At 43.2% G+C, this 12,448-nt stretch overlaps 1 protein-coding gene across 2 annotated transcripts in view; it reads left to right on the top strand.

Moving 5' to 3' along the window:
• CACNA2D3 (calcium voltage-gated channel auxiliary subunit alpha2delta 3) overlaps positions 1-12,448 on the top strand; it is an 833,608-nt gene that overhangs the window by 741,960 nt on the left and 79,200 nt on the right. For both annotated transcript variants that reach the window (XM_072720752.1, XM_072720750.1), the window contains 2 exons: positions 4,041-4,102; positions 5,106-5,150. In XM_072720752.1, coding sequence (XP_072576853.1) covers positions 4,041-4,102; positions 5,106-5,150 — 107 coding nt within the window. The remainder of the gene's footprint in view (positions 1-4,040; positions 4,103-5,105; positions 5,151-12,448) is intronic.

Below are 12,448 nucleotides of genomic sequence, written 5' to 3'. Positions count from 1 at the left end.
AAATTAGCAAGATTGACTTGAATCAGAATATACTGGTATGGCTTAAAATGTTGTTGAAAGAACAAAACAGACAGGCATGACAAATATCTCAGGTTCCATTTGGGAATATGTAGGAGGTGGGGGAAGAGAAAGAGACTTGCTGAAGTAATAATAATGACTTTTTTCTGATAAAAGTTGAAAAAAGAAAAAAAAACATGTGAAACAAAAATAAAGGAAAATAGTGAAAGGAATCTGTTTGTGGAAGCTCATATTTGTTTTCTTGGCCAGAGGATGCTCCTGAAGCATTTTTGTTTGTTTTTGGGGGGAGGCAGTTTTTATTCTTTTTTCGGTGTGTTTTTCCCACTTTAAATCATTTTCATGCTCAAGAAATCATTAGCCAAATGTACCAAGTGGCTGTGGCTGCTTAACAATTCTCATTCTGGTCTCCACTGTCTGGGCCCTTTGCCTTCTTCTTCTTCTTCAAGGCTTCCATCGTGGATCTTCTGCAATATAGATCTGAGGTCCTGCCATTTCTCTACTGAACCTGAAATGGTTCCTCAGACCCGATAGCAAGTGTCCACAAACTTTTTCAGTAAAGGGCCAAATAGTAAGTATTTTAGGCTATGTGGGCACCTTCAGCCTCTGTTGCAATGATTCAGTATCCCAAGGGCCTACAGGATACTCTTCAGAAGACACGATGGTCTTTTAAAAAGCTGCATCATTTTGCCTGTGCTATTTCTGGACTTGGATTACCTTCTTTCCTCTGTTCTTACTTTTCCTGCCAGTGGGGTCCTTGGGTATAACTTTACACGAAGCTTCTGCCAGGCCAAAGCCACTCCATCCTCTGTGCTCCACAGTCCTCTCTGAAGCCTCTGACATTGAGTTTACCATGTGGCTACTCCCAGGCTAGACACCATGGGAGTGTGTTCTCATTCCCCTCAGCACTCAGTGGAGAGCTTGACATAGGGAAGGCCACTGAACCAATGGTCATGAAGTTGACTTGCCAATGGGCTTGTGATCCTCCTCATCACAGAGAAGTATGTTAGCTTGTAGGTGAAAATGCTACAAACTCAGATGTGCTACAGAGACCCAGGGGCCAGGGTTGCTGAGAGGGGCGGGGAGGCGGGGGGGCAGCCTGCAAAAACACAGCCAGGGCAAAACCAAGCAGACGAGGCAGTCAGGACTGTCAGGAAGCCCTGTGGCATCAACCTCACAGCCCATATGGGGGTGAGTGAGGAGCGAGGAAAGCCGTGTCTAGTTTAGGGCATCAGGAGCAGGGAGGGGACGCAGCCTGCTGGAGGGGGATCAGAGAGAAGCAGCCCGCATGATTAATGGGACAGAGGGGCTGACTCAGGAGGAAAGATTAAAGCACTCTGAGGAGCTGGGGTACAAGCTGAAAGGGGCAGATGATAGCAGGCTTCAGGAATGTGAGATGGATAAACACCCAGGAGGGAGCAGCAAGCTTCATTAGGGAGGTAAAAATTGGGGGGTGGGAGTGCTCCATCAAAGAATGGAAGGGGTTCTCAGAAAGGGCATGGGCTGCTGATGGGGAACTCAGGTAATGATAGGTGGGCCAGGGGCAACTCGGGGCTGTTGGAAAAAGAAACACCATGGAAAGGCCACTGTGGGGTGATGCTTTCAGGAAACCCTCTGCTTTATCCTTTAGCACCTGGAAGCCTGCCATGGCTATTGACCATGTCCCTCAGAAGTGCCCTTAGAGTTACTCTGACTGCCACCCTGGGAAGAACTGGCTGGGGAACAATGTAGGGGGAAAGCTGCACAGAGAAAATACACAAAAGACGAGAGACAAGCTCATTTCCACCCTCCTCCTAGATACCAATGAGTGGATGTCACAACTTGAGGCCCTCTGTCCTGAAGTCAGCTTTTTGCCATCCCTCCCTGTCTTTGGTAGAACCAGAGATATTCATTCCAAGCCACTTCTTGAGGGAAGGCTCTCACCTCTGCCAGCTGGGGGATCTGAGCAAAACCCAGCCTACACCCTGGTCTGTAGCTTCCCCCATTGGCTCATCCCCAATAAGGATACAGCCTGTCAGGTGTTTTGGAAGATAAGAAGTATTTGAATCCACAGCAAACAGCCTTCAGCCTCCAAAATCAGGTTCCTTCAGGTAATCTCTGAAATTTTCTCCAGGGCTAGGAAGAGCAGCTTGTGTCATAGTCTGACAAAAAGGTCCATGTTGTGGCAGGTCCTCGACAGCCAGTTAACCAGGGCCTTTGGAACAGCCATGCTCAACCCTGGCTGTGCATTAGATTCACTAGGGGCTATTTTTCAACTCCCCGTGCCTAGACACCACTCCCAGGAGTTCTGATTTAAATGGTCTAGGTGTGGAGGGGGAAGGCAACCAGGCATCAGTACTTTTTTTAAAGTTCCCCAGGTGGCTCTTATATGTGGAGAGTTGACCCTGAAAAACTTCTATTTGGGGGTGATTATAGTTCATGTTTATGTTTCTCCTCTTTCTCTAGAACTACTGACTGTAATATAACCTGAAAGTTTTCTTAAAAGCAAGCATTTACCAATGGGCCATCTGTGTGCTCAGCATCTTGCTAGGGGCAGGGATCCAGTGAGGAGGAAGAACAGGTGCCTGCCCTTGGAGAGCTTATGATCTGGAGGATGGAGGACACTTTGAGCAAAGCAGGATGAATCCAGAGTGCTGAAATGGTGCATTTCAGAGACTTCCAATCCTGCATATGGCAGCCAGGCTTAGGTCTAGCCCTATCCTAGGGTTTGACATGCTGAGTCCAAAGGTAGAAGATGAGTCCCTCCCAGTGTACGTACCCCAGTCAACCTTGAATCTCAGGGCTTGCTTCAATAATTCTTCTAGGAAGGAGGAATGCACTTGACAGTTTTAAGAGTAACAGCCTCTAGGAATCTTCCACTTCCTGAAGTCAGCATGGCAATGATTACCTGAGTGGGGGATCAAACATGGCGACATGCAAGATCTTAAGAGTCTTGAGTGAACTTTTTTTTTCATAATTGTGTATTTCCTTTGGTGGGAATTATTATTTCAGTTGAAGTTACTTTAGGTATTTAAGTAAAAGAAAAAGTGTGGAAAGATAGCTAACAATACCGGTGGTGTGCAGATGTGGCCAAAATTGGTGAGGTTGTGTGCAACGGACTGAGGTTTGCAAAACTGCCCTGGGATAAATGGCGTCCCGTGTGGGGTCCAGTGTTTCCAGCCCAGAATCTCACTCTGTCTTTCCAGACTCCTCTAACATCTTCTCACCATGTGATGAGCTTTTTGCTCTGCCTTGAGCACTTTCCGAAATGGTTTCAAGCATTACATCATTTTGGCTTCACAGAGAGAAACAGCATGAGCTTGTTCGTGTCCTCGTTCTAAGGTTCCACCAAATGCTACGTCCCAAAATTTCAAGTCACTTTCTTAACTTCTTCTTTCTGTATGTTTTCGTCACTAGAGGAACTGTTGCTCGAGGGATCCTTTCATGGCCAAACAGAACTGCATAATTCCCTCAAAGTTCCTGGGGAGGGAAAATCATCATCATTGAGATGTGGATACTGGGGGCCAGTTTAACCAAGTCACATCATAGTAAAGTGACTCACTTCCAAACACCAGCCTCATGACAAGTGCTTTCCAAATGTTATATCTCAAAAACACATGCATGGTATACATTTTAGACATGCAAGTTCATACGGTAATAACTGTAACAAGAACTCTGAAGATGCAGTGGTTTTCTAAATTTGCTGTCTTTTCTTCATTCCTGTTTTTAGCCTGGGTTGGGGAGGGGAGTGACCACAAGTGTATGAGTTTTAGAAACACACAGGTCACATGGCTCCAAAGAGTCACCTGCACTGTGCTCACTTTGCTCTATGTCAAAAGTTCTGTGAGTATAATTAACCTTGAGAATTCCTTACCTGAAAGATAAAATGTCGTGGTTGTAGACTTCACTGTAAGTTTAGTTTTTAAGCGTTCTTATCTGATATGCTTGCATCAGCTTCTTGCCGTGACAGATGATTTTCAATGATAATCTTAAATAATTGTGTGAAGGAATCTCTAATGCCTTGTTTTATTTATAATTTGTCCCAGCTGTAGGCATTCAGATGAAACTTGAATTTTTCCAGAGGAAGTTCTGGACTGCCAGCAGACAGGTAAGTTATAATCAGTGTATTGAAGCATTAGCGGCACTGTTATTATACAGGTGTTCACATTTGGGTACCCGGAGCCTAAAAGTGCCAGATTTCCGATGAATGTTTGTAAAATGAACTGCTGGCTGCTCAGATTACCTTTCATTTCACTGCAAAATAAAAGGTTGTCAGCATGTTAGACGCCACATGCTGGGAAAGCAGGCAATTTGCTCCTATAAACAGTTTTAATTGTGAAATCAAGAGAATGACCTTCCAAAGGAGAAGTTTTTCTTTTACCTGTTGGGGACTTTTGTGATTTTCCATAGTGACTTTTCTCTAATCTCGTGATGTCTGGTTGTTGATTTGTGAATTTCTTTATTTCACTTTTGAAGGCCTTTGCATAACTAGATCTGACTAAGCATGCATCTACCCTCTTTGACTAGAGGATTTCTCTGCCTCGGAGAATCTGGGAGCCTTCTTGCCTTGTACTGTGTTCTCTGTACTGAGCAGTCTTAGTGGTATTTGTTTAGTAATTTGTTAGAAATGGCAATTTTGCTCAATTCGAATTGTTGGAATGATATTTCTTAAATGCTTAAATTAACACATTAGGAAACTCTACACTAAGAAAACAGAGGGTTTTTTTTTTTAAAAAAAAAGCCATTAGGATCTCTTAATTTAAAATTAAGTAACAGCACAGTTATACTTTTTATTACTCAAAGACTTGAGATCTTAAAAAGATATCAATATTGAATGTCAATGTAAATTAAAATAGACAAGATAAATTAAAATGAAAAAGAGCCAGTTACCTCCCAATAAATTGTCTTTTATATTACTCTTTGGAACTGGTATTGATCCTGGGGAAGGCAGACAAGACACATCTTGGAGCATTCCCTTTGGTTGAAATTTGGTATTTGCATAAAAGGCAAGGACTTCTTAAAGCTTGTCCTTGAATAATTAAGTGGCAATCATAGCAGATGCTGGAATGTCCAAGTAACGCATTTCTCCTTGCTTTCACCTGACCCCACAGTGTGCCTCTCTGGATGGCAAATGCTCCATCAGCTGTGATGATGAGGTAAGACAGCTCCCTGGCCCTATTTCTGCCCTGGTCAAGGGGACCTGACAGGGGGTGCCTTCTCACAGAGGGAGTGCCACTGTACATACAGCCTGGTCTGACAGATTGCTCCTGACCGAGCTGCAAAAACCCAAGGAAACTTTCTTTCTTTCTTTCTTTCTTTCTTTCTTTCTTTCTTTCTTTCTTTCCCTTCCTTCCTTCCTTCCTTCCTTCCTTCCTTCCTTCCTTCCCTAATCAGCTAGTTTCTGAGAGCTGGAAAAATGTGCTTTAAATGTCCCACATAGGGTGGCTCAGTCAGTTAGGCATCTGACTCTTGATTTTTGGCTCAAGTCATGATCTCAGGATCAGTGGGGAGTCTATCTGAGATTCTCTCTCTCCCTCAGCCCTCCCCCTCCACTTACCTGCTCCCCTCCACCCACATTCTCTCTCTCTGTCTCTATCTCAAAATAAATAAATAAATATGCCATGGACAGCGCTATTGGAATTTTGGCATTTTATAAGAAATAATACAAATTACTGCCCTTTGAAGTTCACATTATAGTTCTCAAAGCTTTTATCTCTTCTCATCCTGGTAACAACCCAATGAAATGGATAGGAATGCTCATACTGTTTGGCAGAGAGGGAAATGGAAAATGAGAGAAATTGAATGACTTGCTTAATTTCATGTAATAAATGAGCTAAAAATCTGAGGAGTTGAAAATCCAGAATTATTCATTCTGGTGTAATGCTCTCTCTCAGAACTCTACTCTTTCCTTCCCTTCCTTTTTATCTCTCTCCCACTCTGTCACTCTTTTGGGAAGAGGAATTTGAATCCCACACATAAGCAATAGAAGAAAAAAAATGTACCACTGTCCTAAGTCTACCCATCGGATTTATGTTTTCACAGTATTCAATCTCATACGTCCTCTGCCCCTCAATTCAGAGCAAGCAGGTGTGCAGGGGCCTTTTGTGGTGGCTCAGGTAGCCTTTCTTTCTCTGCATTAGTTAAAACATTAGTCAATACATGAATTGGAACTTATAAATAATCATGTTTATTGTCCTTCTGGTTACCACAGGGATTTGAGAAATCCCAACCAAATTTAGTTTCAACATAGAAAGCATAAATTAGAGGGGTGCCTGGGTTGCTTAGTTGGTTAAGTGGCCAACTCTTGATTTTTGGCTCAGGTCTTGATCTCAGGGTCCTGGGTTGGAGCCCAACACTGGGCCCCGCACTCACCAGGGAGTCTGGTTGAGATTCTCTCTCTCTCTCTCTCTCTCTCCCTCTGCCCCTCTCTCCACTCATGTGTGTGCTTTCTCTCTCTAAAATAAATCTTTAAAAAAAGAAAGAATAAATGAGAAATATATTTCAAAAAAAGTAGGCAAAAACAAGGAGAGAAATATAAAAGGGAGTCCAGGTTGAAGTTAAAACACAAAATGCTCAGTCCGTAAAGATCATAATTTTTGTATGAGTCACTATCCAAAGAGTAAAAACCAATGAGCTTTTTAGCAGAAGCCCAATTTTCTCAGACCACCAGATTAAAAATAATTTTCCCTTAGAAAAGAGCATTTTATGATCATTAACCTTTTCAGTAAGTTTGAGAATGCCATTCATAAAACAGCCAAGCAGCCTCAAACCTCTCTACCTTTGAGACATTGATTACATATTGGAGTACTCAGCTCAAGACAACACAGCCCAATGATAATACTGATTAATCAGTGTAATGAAGCCCTGTATGAAGCCCTCACTTGTATAATAGGTACAACTACTAATCCCAATTTACACCAAGAGATCTAAGGATAGTTCATTGGTTAGTTGGGTTAGTGTGGATGGTTGGTTGGCTGGTGGGATGGATGATGTTTTTGGATAGTTGATTGGTTGATTGGCTACTAGGTGGTTGCATGGATAAACAGATGAATAGCTGGTTAAACAAGTTGATGAATAAAACCAGAAGCAGTAACTTTCCTATATCCATACTGCCTCTGTACATCTTCACATATAAAAGGAGGTGGAAATGGGTGCCACTTAGAAACAACCAGTATATATTTGTTGTTCAATGAATATTTTCACAGGTGATATGTAGCATAGGGGTTAAAGGACCAGCATATGAAGTTAGAATAACTAGCTTCAAATTGTGACTCTGACAGCCATATGACCTTGAGCAAGTTTCTGAACATCTCTGTGGGGTTAAGAATACCTGCCTCACAGGATAATGGTGAGGAATGAATGAGATAATATATTTAAAAATGCATGGCACAGCTCCTGGCAAACAGGTCAGCTATAAGCCAAAAATGTCTGCAGACTTTTTCTTCCCTCAGAGTTAGTGGTCTGAATCTCAGACAGCAATGGCATATGCACTCTGGGCACATCTGCAGTCTCCCCCAGGTATAGCAAGCACAAAATGCATGCTCTCCTCACTGCCGAATGATCATCAGTGATCATTGGGATAAGCCCCCATAGAAATGTCACAGAAACGTTTACAGGCTTGGAAAATTAAGCATTGAGTTTGCTATATTTTCTGAGCTTGATCTGATGCTCAAATGTTCTCCTATTGCCCTGTGAAATGATTGTTCATTTCCCATTTCAACTCTAAGTTTGGCTTCAGGCAACTGGTTGACATAGTTTAAAATGAAAATGTGAGTCCTGGGCAGCCCGGGTGGCTCAGCGGTTTAGCGCCACCTTCAGCCCAGGGTGTGATCCTGGGGACCCGGGATGGAGTCCCACGTCTGGTTCCCTGCATGGAGCCTGCTTCTCCCTCTGCCTGTGTCTCTGCCTCTTTCTCTGTTTCTCATGAATAAATAAATAAAAATCTTAAAAAAAAAAAAAAAAAAGGAAATGCCAGTCCTGTCTTCCCAACCAAGCCCCTTCCCACCCTTTCAGCACACCCTTTCTGTGTGTCATTTTCTTTTCATGACTTTTAATTAAGCCTTTGAGACCGTGTCCCACCTTCTCCCCCAACTGCCCTCCAGTGATCAGGGCCCCATTAAAAACAGCTGTGAGGGCTCATTAAGTTCACATGCTCTGGCTTCTCTGTGCTGAAGAACTGGCCCAACTCCCTCAGACTTATAAGACATGCTTTGCATTGGACCCATTCCAGCCCCTCTGTGTCCCCCATCAGTGGATTCCCTGGGCCCTGGCTGGAGTGCCCTGGGCTGCTGGGTGGAGTCAGTATGGCCAGATGTCTTCCCATCTTGAAGAGTATACATCTCGGGTTGGCCCAGGCAGTGCCTGAGCTATGTGACTTGGGGGGGCCTGGCAGTGGGCCTGATTGAAGGCTTTTAAGGAACTCCATTCTGTCCAGTCAACTTCAGAGCTCCAGAAGCAACACTTAAGACACTTATTCCCTCAAAGCATGTTTACTGAGCCCTTATGTGCCTGCTAGCCGCTGACCCCCAGGGATTTGATCCGAAGTAGACTTAGAAATGGCTCCTTTCCTACTGGAACAAATCAGTTGGCTGGGGAGATAAGCTTTTGTGATTATCAGCTGTGATAAGTTCTGTGAATTAAACAAACAAACACAGGACAGTCAGGAAGGCTTCCCTAGGGAGGCAACTTGGAAGTCAACTAAAGAGGGAGAAGGAGATGACATTGAAGACAGTGCTTGAAGCATGAGAAGAGCTTCTCTCACAAGGAACACTTACATGTGAGGCACTGAGGATGGTGGCCACGGTCACTGCATCTATGGACACATGGTTGGCATTCAGATGGAGATGGAGAAGGAAAGCCGTGCCCACGGCACTACTGTCTCTCACTCTCATTTCCTTCTCCTGCTCACCTTTCCAACAGCCACCATCTCCTGATGAGAGCACCACAATTTTGCAAAGAGCAGAAGATGAGGAAGTTTTCTTCTCTGGGGGCATTTGGAGGAGCTGTTTGAGGGCAATGAATGTATCTAAAACCTCATATTCAATTGAAGCTGCCACCCTCACTTGTTCCAAAGGAATCAAGATTAATAATCATGACTAGACTTTGTCTATTTGTTTTAAGATTTTATTTATTTATCCATGAGAGACATAGAGAGGCAGAGACATAGGCAGAGGGAGAAGCAGGCTTCCTGCAGGGAGCCTGATGTGGGGAGCCTGATCCGGAGAGCCTGATGTGGGACTTGATCCCGGGACCCCAGGACCATAACCTGAGCCAGAGGCAGACGCTTAACCACTGAGCCACCCACATGCCCCATGACTAGACTTTGTAAGTCCTTATAGGCATTTCCTCTGGAATCTGAAGGATAGACTAGGGGAGGGCTAAATCTAAACAACCTGGTGCCTCCATCTCTGGAACCACTTAGCCCAGTCAGGAGGGGGTTTGAGCATCAGTGCAACAGCTATTGAGTGCAAGGGCACCACACTTCTTGCTAAAATAACCACTTTGCTGCAAATTTTCTCAAAGACAGTGCCTTGATATGCTAGTTGACCAATGATGAGTGGACACATCATGTGGTGTAAAGTAAGGGTCCATCTGTTCCACAAATATCAGGATTGAAGTTGTAAGAGCTGGAGGAAAGTAGGAAGGAGTGGTACCCTTGTGTGCCTGCAATGCAGAGACCCAGGCCCCACCCTGGGACTGGAAGAACCAGTCCTCCTCCACTCTATCTCTGTCTCTCCCTCACTCCTCACAAGTGAAAACAACAGGTGGAATGATACCGGGCTTCTAAGTGACTTGTTTCAAATCATTCCTCAGCCTGCACCAGTCAAAACAAACAGAAGGCATCCCATGAAAGAAATGGCAAAACAGAAAGCAAAAAAGTTCAGCCAACCTGCCTGCCCAATCTCTTGCTATGAACTGTGAAACAACATCCCTTTCCGAGGAACTCTAAATTTGTAGCATCAGGGTATTTATAAAGATGGCACATAGTAGGTGCTCAATGAACATTGTTTGCTGAGTGGATGTAAGCACAGGTTCTTTGAGGACTTACTATGCTCTGTGCACCTTACACTGTGCTCAGCACCCTGCAGTCATCCACCCATTGAATCTTCCTCATGACCCTATCAGAGCTGTTGCTAGCTGCACCTTTCAGTGAAGAAAACCAAGACACTGTTAAAAGACTTGGCTCAAGGTCACACTGTTAGCAATTGTCAGAGCCTCTGATTCTGAAGCAGGTATGTCAGTCTCGGAGCTAAACCACCTTCCTGGTAACACAAGCCCCGTGCAGTGTTTCTCACTCCCAAGTACCTTCCCTCCCTGGCTCTTGTTACTACCTGTCTGTGACTGCCCAATTCCCACGGCCCGGCCATGGGCTCTAACCTCAGAGATCTACCCAATCTGCCTTAGGGATGGGAATCAAACTTCTCTGAGCAATCTTGAATTTACCCAATAGTTGAAGAAAGATTTTTTTTTTTTTTAATCAAGTTCTCTCTGCCTTTGCATTTTTTTCAAACAGCCTCATCCCTACCTATGTTATCAAGGGTAGCTGTGGAGTAGGCATCTATAATACCTATCAAAATTTACAGCTCCTCCAAGCCCTTTGCCTGTCTGTCCCCCCTTAGGACAGGGCAGTAAGTGGACATCTTCCAAGGTGGTTGACTTAATTTGGGGAGAAAGTGGCATAGGAAGGGAACTGAGAAAATATCTCCTCTGTTTTCTTTTACTGGGAGGGGAGGTAGAGTATGGAGAAGACAACTGCATGGTATTTGTTGTAAAGACAGATAAAAAAACAATTGATCAGACTGGAATCTGGCAATTCTGTCCAGACCATCCCATAACCCGGTGTATTCTGCTCACCTAACTCCATTGGCTTACTCACCTCCACTGCACTTGCCAGTAATTTAATCCAAGCTCTTGTTGGCAGGGAGGTTTGTTCAGGAAATCATCAGGGTCACTAAATTTACCTAATAAAACAGTATTGCCAAAAGTGTCATTTGAAAAACCAAATGACACTTTCAGATTCAGTAACCCAGGTGTCCATCAATGATACAGCATCCTTGATTTTGACCTTGGTATTCTCAATGATTTGTAAATCACGATGCTGGCAGTTATCTGCTTCTTGCTTGATAGGGTAACCAAGTCTTTTTATAATCAGTGTAAACTTGAAATTCAAAACTACCCATAAATAAGCATGGTACAGCATCTCTTCTGCCACCAAGTTCCTGTCATGGAATCCTAATTTAAGAGGGAGTTAGGGAATGGAGAAGTGAATTTAAAAAAACAAAAAAACAAAAAAAAAAAACATGTTAAATGGAAACATAGCCCAAAAAGTAAATGCCAATTGGTATTCGGTATAGAGAAACAAATGCTATATTCCTTAGTCCTTACCTAGAAGACCATGCCCACTATGTTGGAGCAAAATCTGAAGTATTTTTGGAGAAAGTGGAAGCTTAGGCATATAATACTTCAGAAGCCTTGACTGGCCCTCCTGTTCCTCTTCCCATCATTTCTGGTAGGATGTTGACTAATCTGATCCACATGACTGGATCACTAGTCTGTGTTTAGACTATAGCCTAGCACAACTCTATGAGATTGCTCTGGGAATTCCTAATGGGCGAGTGTCTTATCCTGTGATTGGAGATGATCTCCAACATCACTTTCATGGACTTTATGGAATCTTCCCTCTTTCTCAAGATTTTCAGTTGACTTTTTAATCTATTTGCCTTGTACTTGCTTTATGTTATCCAGTATATACAACATTAGACATAGAGATAATGACCAAATATACAGGTCTAATGGCAAGGGTACTAATTGGCTAGGCATGTTTGAGTAGGAACTGATTTTATAGTAAGGGATGAAGGTGGGTGTGATGACTTTTGATTCTCTCTACAACTGGGAGGATTTAGTCAATATCCAAATGTGGAGGTCACTTCTGTATTTGTGTATTTATTGATTGAATGGAGGTTAACCTTCCTTTGCTTCAGTGTCTATATCTACAAAACGAGATTCATGACATTGAAGTAAGCAAAGATATGGATTTGTCTAACATGACCCAGTGTAGGCTGGGTTAAAACTCATAGGAATACCAATGTAATCGAAAGCATTGCTATCCTGTCCTAGAAAACTTTCTGCAGTGATAGAAATGTCCACAAATATAATCACCAGCTTAAGGTAGAGCAGAGCACTTGAAATGTGACTAGTGTATCTAAAGAACTAGATTTTTTTTTTATTTTATTGAATTTTAATTCACATAAAATTGAATTTAAACCTGCAGGTACTTAGTGGCTACCACAGTAGACAGCACAGCTCTATGGGATTACATTCATAATGCTGTCTCCTAAAAGTGGAGAAAGTTGGTCAAGACTATCATCCAGCAGGGCCCAGGTAGTATCCTTACAGCTAAGAGCTTCTTCAAATAGAGTGGAACCAGGTTACCTAAGTCATTCACTCTGGCTCC

This window comes from Vulpes vulpes, chromosome 9 (genome assembly GCF_048418805.1).
Source record: "Vulpes vulpes isolate BD-2025 chromosome 9, VulVul3, whole genome shotgun sequence".
In the NCBI taxonomy this organism is placed as follows: Eukaryota; Metazoa; Chordata; class Mammalia; order Carnivora; family Canidae; genus Vulpes; species Vulpes vulpes.
This window is presented reverse-complemented; position numbering and strand designations above follow the sequence as displayed.